This window comes from Lepidochelys kempii, chromosome 5, assembly GCF_965140285.1.
Source record: "Lepidochelys kempii isolate rLepKem1 chromosome 5, rLepKem1.hap1, whole genome shotgun sequence".
Taxonomy (NCBI): domain Eukaryota; kingdom Metazoa; phylum Chordata; order Testudines; family Cheloniidae; genus Lepidochelys; species Lepidochelys kempii.
In genome coordinates this window covers 112,404,226-112,423,790 of record NC_136384.1, presented here as the reverse complement: position 1 = coordinate 112,423,790, position 19,565 = coordinate 112,404,226, and the positions used below count along the sequence as shown (strand labels likewise).

General features: G+C 45.4%; 1 protein-coding gene across 3 annotated transcripts in view; it reads right to left on the bottom strand.

Moving 5' to 3' along the window:
* ACER2 (alkaline ceramidase 2) overlaps nucleotides 1-19,565 on the bottom strand; it is a 46,984-nt gene that overhangs the window by 9,873 nt on the left and 17,546 nt on the right. For 2 of the 3 annotated variants that reach the window (XM_073345484.1, XM_073345482.1), the window contains exons 2-4: nucleotides 16,109-16,223; nucleotides 15,012-15,153; nucleotides 13,854-13,991 (exon numbers count right to left, since the gene is read on the bottom strand). In XM_073345484.1, coding sequence (XP_073201585.1) covers nucleotides 13,854-13,991; nucleotides 15,012-15,153; nucleotides 16,109-16,184 — 356 coding nt within the window. In that variant the 5' untranslated portion in view covers nucleotides 16,185-16,223. The remainder of the gene's footprint in view (nucleotides 1-13,853; nucleotides 13,992-15,011; nucleotides 15,154-16,108; nucleotides 16,224-19,565) is intronic. The other variant, XM_073345483.1, reaches the window with a different exon arrangement.

The following is a 19,565-nucleotide window of genomic DNA, read 5'->3' as shown; positions in this document are numbered from 1 at the left end:
CCCAAAAGTTTAAACATCCCCAAAGTTTTTGACAAGAACAATTTAGCTGATGTTGCATTCTTCTGAACCTCAGAAACGAAATTCTCAATCTGGGTTCAAAGACAGTTACCTTTTCCGTAACTAGTGTTCTTCGAGATGTGTTGCTCATGTGTATTCCACAATAGGCGTGCGTGCTCGCCACGTGCACCGGTGCCAGAAGTTTTTGCCCTAGCAGTACCCATAGGGGGGAGCACTCCATTGACCCCTGGAGTGGCGCCTCCATGGCGCGGTATAAGGGGAGCTGCGTGCTCCCCCCACCCTCAGTTCCTTCTTGCCAGACAACTCCGACAGAGGGGAAGGAGCGTGGGATGTAGAATAGACATAAGCAACGCAACTCGAAGAACACCAGTTACAGAAAAGGTAACTATCTTTTCTTCTTTGAGTGATTGCTCATGTGTATTCCACAATAGGTGATTCCAAGCTATTTCTGTTGGAGGTGGGAAGGAGTTCACAAGTTCCCAGGACGGAGGACAGCTCTGCTGAACCCAGCGTCATCCCTGGTTTGGGGATGATGGCATAGTGTGAGGTGAACGTGTGAACCGAAGACCAAGGCCCTCCAAAAGACCACGGTCCTGGATGGGAACGTGGGCCAAGAAGGCAGCCGACGAGGCCTACACCTGAATCGAGTGCACCTTCATAATCGGTGGCGGGGGGATACCCGCCAGCTCATAACAGGTGCACATGCACTAAGTGATCCAGTTGGAAAGCCGCTGAATGGAGATCGACTGACCCCCCATGTGCTCAGCCAAGGCAATGAACAGTTGCGAGGACTTTCTGAAAGGCTTGGTCCACTCGAGGTAGAAAGCCAGAGCCCGTCACACATTGAGTGTGTGGAGATGGTGCTCCTCACTGAATGCATGGGGCTTGGGGCAGAGGACCAGCAGAAAAATGTCCCGACTCCAGTAATAGGCGGAGACCACCTTCGGGAGGAACGCAGGGTGTGGGCGGAGCTGGACCTTGTCCTTATGAAACCGTGTATGGGGGCTCGGAGATCCAAGACCTGCCTGGCCGACATGATTGTGACCAGGAAGGTCACCTTCCACAAGAGGTGGGACCAGGCACACGTGGCTAGTGGCTCAAATGGGGCTCCATGACATGGGTCAACACCAGGTTCAGGTCCCATTGCGGGTGTGGGGGCCTGACGTATGGGAACAGACGGTCCAACACCCTGAGGAACTGGCCAGTCACAGCATGGGAGAATACTAAGTACCCCCGCACCGGCGGACAGAAGGCCGACATGGCCGCCAGGTGCACCTTGACTGATGAGGGCGCCAAGCGCTGGGCTATAGGTGGAGAAGGTATTCCAGGATAAACTGGATCGGGGTGGCCACCGGGGAGACACCCCATTCAGCTGCCCATCTGAAGAACTGGGACTACTTTGCCAAGTAGGAGCAGCGTGTGGAGGGCAGCCTGCTTTCTCCTCCCTACCTAACCATTGAGCAGCCACGCCGTGAGGTGGAGAGCTGCTAGGTTGGGATGGAGGAGGTAGCCCCGGTCCTGGGGAGCAGATCCGGGCGGAACAGTAATGGCCACAGCGGAGCAACCGCCAGGCCCGCGAGGGTCCTGTACCAATGTTGCCTGGGCCATGCTGGGGCAATCAGGAGGACCCAGGCCTTGTCCATCTTTACCTTTTCCAGGATCTTGCTGATCAGTGGGAATAGGGGGAAGGTATAGAGAAAACTGGCCTGACCAGGACAGGAGGAAGGCATCAGAGATAGCGCCCCGTCCCAGTCACCCTGTGGAGCAGAACTGGGGACAGCGCCAGTTATGCCGTGTCATGAACAGGTCCACCTGGGGAGTTCCCCACACTTGGAAGAGTTGGTGAGCCACTTCTGGGTGGAGAGACCACTCGTGCTGAGAAGAGAAGTCCCTGCTCAAGCGATCTGCCTGCACGTTCCAGGCGCCTGGTAGATGGAAGGCCTTTAGGCAGATGCCATGGGCTATACAGAAATCCCACAGCTTGAGGGCTTCACGGCAGAGGGCAGATGACCCGGCCCCATCTTGCCTGTTGATATAGAACATCGAGGACATGTTGTCCGTGAGGACCCTGACCACCTTGCCCTCCAGGTACAAGTGGAAAGCCACGCACGCCAGGTGTACCGCCCTGAGCTCCTTGACGTTATGTGTGGGGTCAGATCCTGAGACAACCACAGACCGTGGGTCCGAACATTCCCCACATGAGCCACCCAACCCAGGTCCGATGCATTGGACACCAGCTCCAGTGACAGGGCCCTGTCCCAGAATGGGACCCCTTGGAGCATGTTGCTTGGGGCAGACCACCACCGTAGGGAGGCGATCGCCAAGCTGGGCACGGTGAGGACCTTGTCCATCCTGTCCCTGGCCTGGGAGAACTCCAAGGCAAGCCGGAGCTGGAGAGGCCTCATTCGGAGTCTGGCATGGTGGACCACGTACGTGCATGCTGACATGTGACCCAAGAGCTGGAGGCACACTCTGGCTGTTGTCACCAGGAACCTTGTGATCATGCCGATGAGCCCCTTCAGGGTCTCGAACCTGTCTGGTGGGAGGGAAGCTGTGGCCGATGAGGTGTCCAGGAGTGTCCTGATAAACTCCATGTGTTGAACTGGGACTAACGCATGATCCCTCACCTGCGACTGGAGCTGCCCTTGACCAGCCAATTGTCCAGATAGGGAAAAATCTGGACACCCCCCAGCGCCTGAGGTAGGCTACTACCCCTGACATACATTTTGGAAATACCCTGGGGGCAGTGGACAGGCCAAACGAGAGGACCATAAATTGGTAGTGATTCTGCCCCACCACGAAATGGAGGAGGCGTCTGTGTCCCTCGAATATGTGAATGTGGAAGTACGCGTCCTGCAGATCGAAGGCAGCGTACCAGTCCCTGGGATCCAGGGAGGGGATGATGGAGGCCCGGGAGACCATGCGGAAATTGAGCTTCACCATGAACTGGCTCAGATCTCGCAGATCCAGGATGGGCCTGAGTCCCACTTTGGCCTTCAGGATAAGGAAATAGTGGGAGGAGAACCCCTTGCCTTTGAACTGGAGCTTTATTGAGGGTGGATCCCTGAGGGGGACTGGCAGGGCGCCCCCGAGCATTAGCGTCTTTTCCTCGCCTGTTTGCCCTTAGAGGACCCAGGTTGCGGGGCCTGCCTCGACTGCCTCTGAGGGCGCCTTTTATAGTCCCGTGCCTTCTTATAGGCAGCCTCATATTTCAGGTGGAGGCCTGAGCGGGAGTCTGCTGCAGCTTAAACTTAGATTTAGCCAGAGCCGGGACATAGAGACCCAGAGTCTGGAGGGTCGTGCAAGAGTTCTTTCCACCATGCAGCTTTGTATCTGTTTGTTCCGCAAACAGAGCTTTCCCGTCAAATGGGAGATCCTGCATGGTGGCCTGTGCCTCACTGGACAGCCTGGACAGCAGGAGCCACAATACCCTTCTCATGGACACAGTGGAGGCCATGGATTGAGCAGCCATGTCCGCCGCATCCAAAGTCGCTTGCAGCCGCTGTACCCTCCTCCACCAGTGCCTTGAACTCCTTCCTATCACGCTCCTGGAGGGAGTCCTCAAACTTGGGCAGGGAGCCCCACAGATTGAACTCATACCAGCCCAGGAGAGCCTGGTGGTTTGGCACTTGTAACGGGGAGCTTGAGGACGAATAAACTTTGCTTCCAAGAGAGTCCAGCCTCCGTGAATCTTTATTTTCCTGGGTAGGGGCTGGCTGGCTCTGCCGTTCCCTGTGGTTGACCGACTCGACCACCAGGGAGTTGGGCGCCGGGTGGGTGTATAAGTACTCGTGTCCCTTGGCGGGTACAAAGTACTTACGTTCCGCCCTCTTGGAGGTGGGGGCCAATGAGGCCGGTGTTTGCCAAAGGGCATTTGAAATTTTTGCCATCCCTTCATGGAGAGGCAATGCTACCCCACCCAGTTCTGACGAGGACAGCACATTAAACAGGGAGTCTGAGGGCTCCTCCATCTCCTCTGCCTGGAGGTGGAGGCTTGATGCCACCCTTTTTAGGAGTTCCTGGTGGGCCTGAAAGTCCTCCTGCGGGACTGAGGGGAGCGGGGCCGTAATCACCTCATCCGGGGAGGGCGAGGAGGCTGGTGCGGTATTTTGGGTGTCTGCCTGCACCAGAGGGTCCACCACTTGGTCGGTCTCTGGGCCCGGTGCTGCGGATGTACATCCCACCGATTCCTTCCTTGGAGGTCTGGAGAGTGAGGCCGATGATGCCTCTGAGGCTCTGGCTACCGAGCGAGCCCCCACCGGGGCTGCATCAAGGGCTACGGTGCCCACTGGTACCACTGGGCCAACCATGGGGCCTGGAGCCACTGTACTTGCTGCGGCACCGGTGGGCCCGGTTGCTCGGCCCGGCTGACCTGGCCCACGGAGGGACGACTACAAGCGGAGGCCGGGCTGACAAACGACCTGCCGCTGTCCTGGGACCAGGAAGAGCGGCGGTGCCGGGAGCAACGATGACCACGGGACCACAATCTCGACATGGAGGACCAGTACTGTCGGTAGCAGCTGCGCTGTGATTGGCTCCGACAGGTGGACCCGTGACGGCAGTGATCGACGCCCGGAGCTGCGGAGACGATGCCTTGGCAGGGTCTTGGAGAGGGATTCTGAGTGGGAATGGCATCAACGTCTATGCCGTGACTGGCTGCGGTAACCCCTCCGAGATGAGAACCTCTGGCGATGTCTGCCTCGGTCCCGTCGGTACTCACTCCTTGAAGTGGAACGGTGCCGAGAGTCTCGGTCGGATGGCACCCAACCAGACAGTCTGGTGGGAGTTGAGGGTGATCCACGTGGACTTTGCCCTGAAAGGTTGCTAGGCGGCGAACACTGTCAGGAACGTTCCCTGGACCGAGACCGGTACCAAGCCAGGGGCGACTGCAAAGATCCCAGCGATGGCTTGCCCCTGGAGCATGAGACCGACATCGGCAGCGCTCGTGGTACCGGCATGGACATGACATCCCGGGCCGCCTGCAGGGCCTCCAGCATGGAGGACATCCGGACACCTGGGGAGGCCTGGTCCTAAGCGGCTGGACTACTCCGCTCTACATGATTCATAGGCCTAGAGGCCGGAGGGGATCAAGGACTGCCCGACATGGGTCTAGCCTCTGCCCCGGGTTTTCCTTGGTGCTGCTGCGAAGAAGGCATCTCTTTTGCCTTCTTGTGCCCCATGGACGGGAAGCGGTGCTGACTGGTCAAAGGCTCCGGAAGGTCGCAGTGCCCAGTGCCAGCTTGGAGCGGCACACCAGAGTCAGCGCCAGTTCCATCAGAATGGTCCGGAGCCTAATGTCTCTTTCCCTTTTGGTCCGAGGTTTGAACGACTTGCAAATCTTGCAGCCATCGCGGATATGGGTTTCTCCCAAACAGCGTAAACAGTCTGTGTGCGGGTCACTCCTTGGCACAGATCGCCTACAAGTGTCGCATGGCTTACAGCTCGGGCTGTGGGGCATGCCCCGGGGCCCACGCGTTCTAACTAACTGAGCAGCTAACTAACTACAGATACTAACGCTGAATGAACAAGCAGTTCTGGGGACGAGCTACAGCAAAGCTGGAGCAGAGTAGTTCCGATGCAACTTCACTGGCGGCAAGAAGGAACGGAGGGTGGGGGGAAGCACGCAGCTCCCCTTATACCGAGCCATGGAGGCGCCATGCCAGGGGTCGCTGGGGTGCTCCCCCCTGCGGGTACTGCTAGGGGAAAACACCAGTGCATGTGGTGAGCACTCACACCTATTGTGGAATACACATGAGCAATCACTTGAAGAAGAAGATGGAGTTTGACCGTGGATGGAGGAAACAAACCTGTCCATACACAATAATTCCTACTATTGAGGGAAAAGAGCCATCTGTTGTGGCCATAAGCAAGTTGGCCTGTAGCTGATCAGCTCTGCCTTCAAAAGCAGGTACCAATGTATGTACAAGGAATTAGCTTAGGCTGTCTTGCCTGTAAAGTAGGAATACTCTTTTTTTTTTTTTTTAAATGTAATGAAATTTGTTACTGAATTCTGTGGTCTCCATAGTTTTGCTCAGGAGCCTACATTCCTTGTGGCATTAAATCTTACTTAGCCAATGAGAGAGTTCAATACAGGAGTTATACAATATGAGATCTCTTGGGACATGACCTTTTTCTTATATGCTGTCTAGGATGAAGTGTAGTTTGGCTTTGTTGGTCTTTCTACAAAAAGAAAATTATGCTTCTGGTTTTTGTTTTTAAAATCGGGTGGATTTTCCTGGGACGCAATTCTGTAAACACTGCCAAGCATAGTTCTTACTACTGAGAGTAGGGCCATTGGTCAAAAACCACCCTCAAAAGGATTTCTGTCCCTTTTTTTCAAGGTTGCATTTTATTTCATAGCAAGAAAACAGTTCAGCATAAGTTCCCTTATAAACCTGGCCCCTGGCCATGACCTGGAGCTGCCTGCAAGAGCCTGTCTATTCCTTGCAGATCTCACTCCTCAGACTCAATAAAACCTGTGGTATTTCAGGACCAAGGACACAGAGATTTCAGCATAAATCTCAAACATTTAGTAGCAACAAAAAATAAATATTCTGCTTGTGTTGCAATGAATACTATTATTATTGTTTGTAATAAGGAAACACCTAGGGACCATGATCCTACAAACCCAGGAAAAAGACAGCCTTTACCCCAAGGAGCTAACAGTCTAAGTAACCCTGTCGTTTTACGACTGATTGCAGTACATACAAGTAAAAATTCCTGGTCTCGCACACAAATTTGTCACCCTCAATTTTGAAATTCCAACACGACAAATGAGGGAATTCTGAGTGATTTCCAACATCAGTCATTACCTGTGTGGATTTGAAAGCAGAAGACATCATATATAGGTCAGAGGCCCTCTCCCTCTATTGCTGCTATGACAACCTTAACTCTGTACCCTGGCGAAAGTTCATTGCAACTTTTTCTTACATAATATAATCTCAGCTCACTCTGTATTGAGAGAGGGAATAGAAGGAGTGGCTGAAGAGGCAGGAGAACAGAGTCTCCAGCCCATATATGGAGGTTGGGCAGACTTGTGACTGGCACTGGAATCTTTTTAAAAAAAAAAAAAAAAAAAAGAGAAGAATTTTCTGACTTTTTTAATGTATAAATTCTTTTGCATCAGAAAAAATTCAAAAGAAAAAAAATATAAAAAACACTTTACTAGGTGACAGTTTTCTAAAGATGTTGGAGCTACAGTCATACAACATCTGAGTTTGCAAATTAAAGATTTAGTAAGATATTTTTCCATCAAAAGATAGAAAAGATTCTTCTTACTATTAAAATTATTCTGCTTCATTTGAATTTTTAATGTGAATTTGAGATTAGGCGGTGGACTCCTTTATTAACAGGCATAAGGTTTGGCAGTGGATTTCTTTATAGCCTATAGATTAGCAACAGAAAAGATACCATGCTGCACAATCTTGTTCCTAAGGATTTCCTGTTGCATTCTTTTGCACGTTAATTTTAGGGTTTGATATTTCCTTTTTAAAGCCATCTATAAATAATCTGACATTCAAAATTATTACAACTTCTCTGTTCGTACACAAAGGACTTCATGCTTCCACTGCCAGCTTTCTGTGTTGCTGTTGTATTCGGTTTGTTTCACAAGAAGTATATCAATATAAAGTGATTTGAGCTGTAGCTCACGAAAGCTCATGCTCAAATAAATTGGTTAGTCTCTAAGGTGCCACAAGTACTCCTTTTCTTTTTGCGAACACCTATATGGCTACCACTGAACTTATTACTACATATAGAATATATCCAAACCAGGATAGATTTTTAAAAAGGCTGAAATTGATCTGGCTGACGATCAGAACAAATCCTGAGGAGAGGGGGCAGGACATAAAGGTAGCTTTACGCATTTTATATGCTAGCTATTATATGAAATAATAACAGATTTCTTCTGTAGTGCTTGCAGTGATTTTTTCCACTTCAAGGTTAAATAGTTGTAATAAGGCATCAGAAAAGGGCAAAGAGATTTTTGGTCTGCATATGCAGAGGCATCCAGTCAAAGAGCAGGGACACAAGAGTTTTTCTTTATACTTCCCTAGTGAGACCACACCTGGAATGCTATATTCAGTGCTGGGCACCGCATTACCAAACAGGTATAAAGAGACTGCTTTATTGATACACATGAGAAGCCCAATTCACGACTCATTAATGTCAATGGAAAGATTCTCACTCACTCCCATGGGAGATGGATCAGGTCATACAAGACCAAAAACCCCTATTGCCACTATTCATGTACAAATACCTAGGCACGGATGGATGTGTAGGGATTCACTGTTTGAACACACAACAAACAGACACATGGAAATGGATGCCAAGCTTTGACTTTCTGTTAGCTAAACGGTCATGTCCGTGCACACACTCAAAAAAAATCAGGTGTTTGTGTTCTTAAGTGTGGAAAGCAAATGCCTGTGCATAATTGTGCACATTTAACACAGAAAACCTGGCCTCAACATGTAGCTGCCTTAAGCAATGGCCATGCCTACAAATATTTGTAGGGCGTGAACAACAAAGAAGGAGAGTAATTGTGCATGCTTTAAAGAGTTTTAAGTAGTGGGATGAGACTGAAAATTTATGCTGAATATCAGCAAAAAAAATTGCTGACAGTGAGATTTAAGACACTCCTAAGGGAAGTGGTGGAGACAGTAGTTACAAGATGACATAATGGTGATGGGATTCTTTTCAATTGTTTTTATAAGTCTATAAAATAAGTAAGTGCTTCAGGGGATATTTCAAGATGGTGTTCAAAGGTAAGCAAGGGCAAACCCCCCAAAAGTAGGATGGTAGAGATGGTCTTTTCTGGGCAACGTTCAAGGATTTTCTGTAATTCCCTGTACAGTGCCTAGATACAGTGACGGGTGCTTTAGAAATACTGATGGGGAGCAGCAAAGCTACACACTTCTCCTCCACTGCATTCACCAGCAATATGGGTGCGAACTTCAAACCCTAACTGGAACCAGGTAAGTGCTATGAAGCTGTCCAGTCTTTTTAAAGCAAATATGAAAATGAAGTTTTAAAAACCTGTTAAGGCAACATTAAAATTGAACAGGCCTTGCACATGCTAAGGTTCCAGGAGCATTGTTCATTCTGCCATATTGCAGATCTGTAATATTTTTGTCCCTCTTTTTCCTGTTAAACAGTAGCTTAATATATTCTAGCGTAAATCTGGCCAAGATAATTTTGCTGTTGAAACCTTACCATTTGCTTTTCCTGATTGTGCAATACATTTGCATAAATGCAGTGCTTGTATATAATCATAGGCAGCATAATTTAAATGTCTGTTAATAAAAATTACCACAATGTGTTTGAGTCTCCTCTGATACTAGCCATCCATAGTTGTTATTCTTACAGGGCCAACACACACTACCATCATGCTAACACCACAGGGGCTGCACTAGATTACACATGGAATTTATCATCTTCCTCCTGCCCTTTGTGCCTTTGAAAATCACCCATTTTAGTGTTTCCTACTTTACTAGCCATCTCTTCTCCCATTTGAGATCATAATGCTCTTTTTATGGCAGCAATTTGTTCCCAAGGAAAAATTAGAGAAGTGAAAGAGCATTAGAGCATTCCCAAACTTGTTCTGCCGCTTGTGCAGGGAAAGCCCCTGGCAGGCCGGGCCGGTTGTTTACCTGCCGCGTCCACAGGTTTGGCCGATCATGGCTCCCAGTACCCACGGTTTGCTGCTCCAGGCCAATGGGAGCTGCTGGAAGTGGTGGCCAGTACATCCCTCGGCCTGCGCCGCTTCCAGCAGCTCCCATTGGCCTGGAGCAGCGAACCGCGGCCACTGGGAGGATCAGCCGAACCTTTGGACGCGGCAGGTAAACAAACCGGCCCGGCTCACCAGAGGCTTTTCCTGCACAAGTGGCGGAACAAGTTTGGGAACCACTGAATTAGAGTAAGAAAAATCTTCATTAGGAAACACAAAAGGTTTGATTCACCACTATCCAGTTTGCAATTTATATTGGCATAAAATTGGAGTAATGCAATGATAAATAAGGCCCAAATATCTTCTACATGGAACAGAGGAAACTATTGGCCTATTAGTTTTTTCCCCTCTCTACCCAAAATAGTTTCATAGTGAAGGTTCCACACCAGAGCACTCAGATTTCAACGTACAGCTGGATTACTGACTGCACTTGCACGGAAAAAATCCCACCGGTTTTCAATAACGTTCATATTTTTTATATTGTAAAAAGGGATTAGATGACCTCTTCTGGGTTTAGGAGAATGCGTCTGTATTTAAATCTCCCAGGGATCAGTACGGCTTAAAATAATGCCTTTAATTCTTTGCTTTTACATTTAGCAATTTATCAAAAAATGTTGCAGGTATTAGATCCCACATTGCACAATTAAATTGATATTTTCTTATAAGGGACTCAAGGGAGCTGATTCAAAAGCAGGAGTGTTCAAGCCTTTCATTCTTCTAAAGGTAAATAACAGAGTTCCATACGATCTTCCATGTGAAACTCTTAAAACAAAGGTATTAATTTACTTATAGGCATATCTATGGCACTTGACACTAAAGTGTCTGAGCCCCTAACAAGTTTGTGATTTCTCTTTGCAACTTCCCTGGGAAATAAAGGCAAAATTATTATATGCAGTTTCCAAAAGGAAAACTGAGGCACAGATAGTTTAAGTGATTTGCCCAAAGTCACACAGGATGTCCCTCCAAATGGCTCTCTATGAATATTAAAAATCCCGTGGCACTTTCATTAGCGTTCTAGCCAATTCCACCAGGCTCCTTGGTCAATTTCTCCACCCCCTCATTTATTATGCAGTGCACTGCTCAGTTCCCACACTCCTCATACCACAGAGATGGCTGTGTTTCAGTGGTGCTTTTCATCAAGAAGGATTTAATGATACCTTTCCAAAATATTACAGTTAGGAGAGGTTGTTATGTAGTCTGATAAAATCGAATGGAAAAAACCCACTCTATTCATACATCATGAATATTGCATTTTTAAATACAAAAGAGTCAAGAAATACTAAAGGTTTCAGAGTAGCAGCCGTGTTAGACTGTGTCCGCAGAAAGAAAAGGAGTACTTGTGACACCTTAGCGACTAACACGTTTATTTGAGCATAAGCTTTCGTGGGCTACAGCCCACTTCATCGGATGCATAGAATCGAACAGATAGAAGAAGATATAGATACACATACAAGAGAAGTTGGAAGTTTCCATACAAACTGTGAGAGGCTAATTAGTTAAGATGAACTATTATCAGCAGGAGAAAAAAAAACTTTTGTAGAGATAATCAGGATGGCCCATTTAGACAGTTGACAAGAAGGTGTGAGGGGACTTAACATAGGGAAATAGATTCAATATGTGTAATGACCCAGCCACTCCCAGTCTCTAGTCAAACCCAAGTTAATGGTATCTAGTTTGCATATTAATTCAAGCTCAGCAGTTTCTCATTGGAGTCTTTTTTTTTGAAGCTTTTCTGTTGCAAAATTGCCACCCTTAAATCTTTTACTGAGTGGCCAGAGAGGTTGAAGTGTTCTCCTACCGGTTTTTGAATGTTATGATTCCTGATGTCAGATTTGTGTCCATATATTCTTTTGCGTAGAGACTGTCCAGTTTGGCCAATGTACACAGCAGAGGGGCACTGCTGGCACATGATGGCATATATCACATTGGTAGATGTGCAGGTGAACGAGCCCCTGATGGCGTGACTAATGTGATTAGGTCCTATGATGGTGTCACTTGAATAAATATGTGGACAGAATTGGCATCGGGCTTTGTTGCAAGGATAGGTTCCTGGGTTAGTGTTTTTGTTGTGTGGTGTGTGGTTGCTGGAGAGTATTTGCTTCAGGTTGGGGGGCTATCTGTAAGCGAGGACTGGTCTGTCTCCCAAGATCTGTGAGAGTGAGGGATCATTTTTCAGGATAGGTTGTAAATCTTTGATGATGCACTGGAGAGATTTTAGTTGGGGGCTGAAGGTGACAGCTAGTGGCGTTCTGTTATTTTCTTTGTTGGGCCTGTCCTGTAGTAGGTGACTTCTGGGTACTCTTCTGGCTCTGTCAATCTGTTTTTTCACTTCAGCAGGTGGGTATTTTTAAGACTGCTTGATAGAGATCCTGTCTCTGTCTGAGGGATTGGAGCAAATGCGGTTGTATCTTAAAGCTTGGCTGTAGACAACGGATTGTATGGTGTGTCCTCGATGGAAGCTGGAGGCATGTAGGTAAGTATAGCGGTCAGTAGGTTTCTGATAATAGCTCATCTTAGCTAATTAGCCTCTTACAGTTTGTATGGAAACTTCCAACGTGTGTGTGTGTTCTTACTATATGTTCCATTCTATGCATCCGATGAAGTGGGCTGTAGCCCACGAAAGCTTATGTTCTAATAAATTTGTTAGTCTCTAAGGTGCCACAAGTACTCCTGTTCTTTTTGAAGAAATACTAAAGTTAAGCTTGATTCTTCTTTCTTTTACACAGACTTCAAAAGAGTTATTCCTGATTTATAAGGGTAGGAGAGGAGAATCAGATTCAAAAGTTACTTTGTAACATGAATTTGCACTTGTTGCATATACTGGGCCAAATTCTCCATTGGTGTAAATCAGTGCAGCTCGACTGACTTCAATGCAGGTAATCCCGTTTACACCAACTGAGTATTGGGTCTTATGTATTTAGGTATACATATAATGACTTCATTAATCATTGGAAATTCATGCAGTGTGAGAGAATCCAAACAGTTGGGGTGGAGCAGAGCAAGGGCTTGTCTACACTACCCGCCGGATAGGCGGGCAGCGATCGATCCATCGGGGGTCAATTTATTGCATCTACTATAGACGTGATAAATCAACTGCTGAGCGCTCTCCCGTCAACTCCGGTACTCCACCAGAACAAGAAGCACAAGCGCAGTTGACAGGAGAGCGCCAGCTGTCGGTATACCGCAGTGAAGACACTGCGGTAAGTAGATCCAAGTACGTCGACTTCAGCTATGCTAGTCATGTAGCTGAATTTGCGTATCTTAGATCGACCCCACGCAGTAGTGTAGACAAGCCCTGAGTTCTGTTATACCATTGCCGGTATAACAGAAAGACCAACAGCTAGATTGTGCCTTATAGGCCCAGCCCTGCGTTGGGGGCATTGCGCAGCGGCATGGCTGTAAGAGCAGCACCCTGTCTCAGGGGCCTGGTCTGCACTAAGCAATGTTACCATGCCTCCTCACCACTGTGAACTAGTGTTCTGATATGAGATGCTAAACATGTTCAGTAGTCAGTGCAGACCAGGACAAACTGTGGTCATGTCAGCATAAAAACTGTCAACCTTGAACAAACATGACAAAGTTTCATGGTGTAGACCAGGCCAGAGAAGCAGTTGACAACCCCAAAGATTCACAAATCATAAATCAGGAGCCCAAAAATCATGAGATTGTAAAACAACAATAAATGTTGGGTCTTTTTATTTGCCTTCTGACTTTGGAGCCTTTAGGGTTCAGGTTTTTGAGATTTTCTCTGCAACCATGAAGGCTAGAAAACCAGGAAAACTTTCATTTAAAAAAAATTAAGTTGAGATTCCCACAGCCAAGTGTGTCCAGGAGCTAGGGCTTTAAACATTAAATGTTGTGAGACTTGCTATAAAATTGCAAGAACTGAGAACAGCATGCCCAGTGCTTCCCAGTTCTCTGCCTGCCAGTGTGGGGGTGGAGGGCGGGGGTTTGAGTCCCTTGAGTACACAGACTGAGATTCTGCCTAGCCCTTACGTGGGTCATGCATCTGGAAGGTGATCTGCCCAAAAGTATATTTGTATCTAGAATGCAACCCTCAGAAAATAAACATCAAAAAAGGCTGCTTCACATACAGAAGAAAGAAGCCTACCTCTTCAACTCGGCAATTAGCAGAGCTGTGCAGGGGACACCTAGTGTCATTAACGAGATGTTGTTGATAGCAGGCTTAATGAATGCAAGGCATGTAGTGACTCCAGAAAGGACACCGACTGCAGCTTTAAACCTTGCCCTGAATAATTAAAGAAAAGGTGTACATTTTGGTTTAATTAAAGCCTTACATTAAAGATAAACAAGAAAAGGCAACAAGATCCTAAAAATGTTTAAAATTGTTGTAAACAAAATTTTATTTCTTTGAATAGGCATAAGATACAACACACACTATAACAACAACAACAACAACATGGTGTGTACAGAATGCCTACTTTGGCTCCGATCTGGCAAAGACTTTAACTTTGCATACATGTGTGTCTCGTGCATATGTCTTCGCAAGACTGCAACCTTGAGAGTTGCATATTTTATATGCACACTGATCATAAATATTTGAAACTGAGGCCCTATTCTGATCTCTCTTATTCCAGTATAATTCATGAGTTATTCCACTGTATTCAATTGAGTTACAAGGTCTAAAACCAGTGCAGTGTTGCCAATTCTCATTATTTTACGAGTATAATGATATTTATTATTTTCCTTAAAGCCCTATCTACTGGAATCATGTTACGTGAGAATCTCAGCTTTTTTTTTTTTTTTAATTTATTAAATAAAGTATTTTCTAGCTCTCTTGACTGCAGAGAAAAGCTTGCAAACCTGAAATCTAAAGATTCAAAACCTCACAAAGCTAATACAGAGATTTTTTTATATATGTCATGATTCTGAAACCAATGATTTTGGGGGGCCTGCCTTGTGGGTTTTTTTGTTTGTTTAAGGTTCAGATTTGGCAATACTCCCAGTATAATTAACTATTTATGTTAAACGATCTGTTCCACTTTGTATTTCACTGTGACACTCTGAGTACCTTTTTCCAGACCTCAAAAAGAGCTCTGTGTAAGACGGAAAGCTTGTCTCTCTCACCAACAGATGATGGTCCAATAAAAGAGATTAACTCAGGTAAAAATATATCTTAAAGAGCTCAGGATGGTTCCCTGATTGTGTCTTGAAGTTCATTACACTATTTCACTAATGCACCCACCTTGTCTCTCTAACATCCTGTGACTTGACAGAGCTACAATGACACTGCATACATATATATTACCTGTCATTTCGAAAAACCTTTGGGAGGTATCTTCTGGGGAACCACATGGCCAGAGCGCACATCAGGACCCAAAGAATAGCCAGCTCATCTAGCATCTGACCCAGGAAACTGAGTGTAGCATGGAAATAGACCGATCCAATTCCTGGATGAATCAATTAAAAAGCCAATATGAAGTTATAGTAGTGTATAGCACTAAACTATGCCGCTTAACAATGGACCTAATAGTACATGCTTTGACATGGAGATCATTCTGCCTGGAAATGGTAGAAAGACTTAAATAACACTACAATCTGTGGCAGCTAAAACTTATTGCAAAACAACCAATTTATGAAAGGTGCAAATGTCAGTTCTAAATAGCAAAATGGAGCTTACGTAAAAGAAAAAGCACATCACGGTATCACTATTAATTGAAATGGGCAAAGTATTATTTTTTTAAAAAACCCACAACTCCAAACTAAACAACTAAAAACAGAGATACCCCCTCCCAGTCAGTGAGAAAGTCAAACAAGGGTAGCAGCAGGTGGTGGCTAAACCTTAGCATGATTTACAGGTGGAAATCCCATGCTTTTTTATAGAGCCATGCAACCTGCACAATAATTCTTTGCCCCATCTATGTAGTATTTCAAAATCTTCCATTGTCGCTGACAATGGAAACATTAATGATCCTCTGTACATAAAATGGGTAAACATTCACTTCTATGGAGAGAAATTATCAGCATGTTACAAACAAAAGGCTCCTGAACTCCTCCCAAATGATGCTAACTATCCTCAACTCCTACTAAAGTAATGGGATGTGGGTGTTCAGCACTGCTCAGCATCAAGCCCAAATGTAGCAAGAGCAATTACGGAAGGGAAGGGCAGAACAGAGCTAAGCAGGCCAGAGTTCCAGCCAACCTCTATTGTCACAATACATTTTCCTTTGTAAAAGCGCACATGCTTCAGTATCAAGTTCAAATAAACTGTTCACTAGAAGTCAGGGTTGCTTTATTTTTCAAAAACATGATATGCGGGCAGGAAAAGAACCTAATTTCCTCTCTCTTACAGTTCATGCATGACCAGACACACACACACACACACACACACACACACCAACTTACCAACAACAACTAGCAGAGTCCATATTAGGTATATTCCACTGTTGAAGCAGGTTGCATATTGACGAAATAAGCACATACATATTGGTGGCAAAACAAAAAACAAGATGTTGCTTATCTAGAAAAGAAAAAATAAAATAAAATGTATCAAATAAAGGGGGAAAATTAAACAAACTTTTAAAGTTTGTAAGCTGTCAAAAACCACCTAGAAAAGCACATTTGTTGCTTGGTCTGATGACAACCCCAGCTCACCAAAACTCATGTGTCCTTCTGTTTTCTCAAAGCTGACCCAGGTTCTGCAGTGGAGGTCTATACTTTGAGAATGTTAAGCATAAATCCATCCAGACTGGGAACAATGTATAATGTGGATGATCCCTTCCTTAAAATACCTTGTAAATCTATCCCATGAGCAACACTGCTGTGATTACACAAATACATTATCAAATATTCATGTCATTGCAATTCAAAAAGTATATAATGACAACAAGAGGTGAATAACAAGAATCTTAGCTGGTGGCACTCTTCTTAATGACTGAGGGAGCCTTGCATGAAAACTTGTGGAACTGCCTGGATACAGATCATGTGGTCCTCCCTTAGAGGAAGGCGGAGGCACTTGGGCTGGGGAACCCTGCTGCAGCTCTTAGGCTGTAACAGGCAGCTGTGGAGCATCTACCCTACAACTTCATCCTCAGGTGAGAGGCAGGGGAGGGAGACAGAATTCCTCATCATTGCCTCTATTACATTCTCAGTGCCTAGCCCAATTACTCAGGCAGGAGAGAGAGCTTGGTCATAAGAAAGTCCCCCTGAAAAAAAAAACAAAGGGGGGGCGGGAATTACAGCTGCCTTTGAAACCTGTAATTTAAACTGGCCAGTTTGGCCTTTTAGGGCCTGATCATATATTCCCAGTGCCCCTCAACCTTCCACTGAAGTTAATGAGAGTCTGGGGTGGACAAAGCATGTAGGATTGAACCCTTAATGGGTGTGTTTGCTCCTTCAACTATATTTTTCCCTACTCATGTCCTCAAATATAGTCTTCCCTTTACACAAGAACCTAATTCAGAGAGATTAAAATTCAATCACCTCACTTACATTCCCAGGAAGGGTCAAAACGTGTTCCTAAAACCAGCATTCAAAATGACAGGAACTGAAGAAGGGGCTCCTAAGCATATTCATTTGGAAGCACTGTATGCAAGAAGCATTAAATCAAACTAAAGATGCCCCCACAGAGGGTCACATTTTCTTCAGAAGCCTTGACCTTTGGGTTTAATTAAAGTAAAATATTTAGAAAAAGCAATCTCCCACTCAGTTTAAAATAGCACACTCTTTACACGGTGAATTTGTGCCAGCAGAACCCTTGGAAACAGCATTCAGCCTGAGACTCAGAAGATAATATGATAGAGATGAGCTCACTTGTACTTTTAAAATCAATTTTTTCTTTAAGAAAAGATTACAATGAAAATGTTGAAAAGGCTGAAATGCAACAAAAACTTACATTAAAAAAATTGACCAACCCACCTCTCCTGTCACCTAAAAATAAAAAAGCTAGATCAGCAGGCTATTGCGAAGAGGGAGAAAGGATTCTGTGGCTTTTTTAGGACTGGCATCTAGGACTGTTACAGAACAATATATGGTTGGCAGGAAGAGGTTTGAAATACATCATTAGAAGTCACTGTATTGAATTTCTGATTTTATCAAAATAAACTATATAGAAAAGGGGATCCTGATATACTGTATTAAAAGGCTTAATGTAACTGTTCTTTGCTTTGAGCTCCATCACAAACTGGACCAAATTCCATCACTGAAAACATTTGGTTCCCTCATTTTGGTCAACAAAAGACCCAAGAGTGTAAACAAAGGCACAATGAAGAAAGATTGTCCAGTTCTTGTCACCCAGGACTTCCACAAAGGTCTGCAATGCCGCAGATAGAGTATAGCTTTACAAAAGCCAAATTAAAAACAAATCAACCTTCCTGTCCCCAAAAAACCCACGACATGTATACATACCTGATTTAAACTCAATTTAGGAGTGTCCACACAGTTTGCGCCAGTCTAACTAAATACAATTTTAAAATATCTTTAGGTAACTGTTTCAAAATTTGTGTTTAGACAAGGCCTTTGTCCTGTGACTACAGGACTGTGCCGTTAAATCTTTGCTGAGAAGTGAATAATATCTGGCCTTTTGGGATGTGTATTAGCAAGGTTCTGCTATAGTACTTTAAGGGCCTGATTCAAAGCCCATTCAAGACAAGGGCAGTCTTTCCAGTGACTTCAATGGGCTTTGGGTCAGGCCCATAGCCATGTTATCCCAAGTCATTTTAGAGGTATGGAGTGAAATCTTGGCTCCAATGAGGTCAGTGGCAAAACTCCCATTGACTTGAGTTGGGCCAGGATTTCCACCATAGATCTGTTAACAGCTGTCTTTTCTTGACCTAATCTGATCATTCATCCTGGTGCACCCCCTGCACTTTCCAGGACTACATTCTATAGTATTACCATTCATGTTTTAGCTAATTTTCTCAGTATTTCACCGTAGAGGGTGTTCACCACCCTCTCCCATCTCACTTCCAGCCTGCTCCAAGTCACATTTGCTTTCATTAAGAAGTGTTCTCTTTTGTTTATCCTAAAAACTTCCTCCCTATGTTTTAGGTACTTCTGCAGGGACAACACGGGCAAATATAGCAGACTACTTTCCCCAAAGTGCTCAGATGATATAGGGCACCCATATACCAGATCACTCTTGATAGTGGTTCTAGGGAAATCATAGCATCAGCAATGCTGGGCTCAAATGTGGGATTTGCTTTTATTTAAATGTGTGGAGCTAGCAAGAAAAAAAGACACGGACTGAGATCATGTAGTCCTCACTGATTCGCTCAGCAGAGGGTTTGGTGTGTAAATGTAGTTCTGTAACTGCATGCAGTGCTACAACCGGTTGCTAACCTGGAAAGGAAAAAAAAAAAAAAAGCCAGAAAGAACAGGAGACAAAGAGGAAGGAGCTAGGCAAGTGTTTAGGAAAATGGGTTCGAGAAACCCCCAAAAGATAGTGAGGTGGGAAGAAAAAAGTCAGAGAAACTCAGGGTACCATCCTGCCAGCCCTCCATACATGATTACCCATCAAAATTGAAGGAAGCCCTGCACAGAATTTGCAGGATCCCAGTGTACACCACACTTTCCATACAAATCTGTGAAGCTGTACAATGCCCCACTAATGTGGATGCAGTTATAGTGGTATAAAGCTATTCCCTTACAGGAAGGGGATAGGGGAATAAGCTACACCAGTGGAATGCACCTTTATACTGGCTTAACTGCATTCAGGACTAGGGATTGTAACAGGATAATTATTTCAGTTAAAAAAAAAAAATCATAGCCCTAACTGAAATAATTGAATCAATCCAAAAGCCTGGGTGCAGACCACGCCAACAGAGATGCACTTGAACTGGTCAATATAAATCCAGCAATTTAT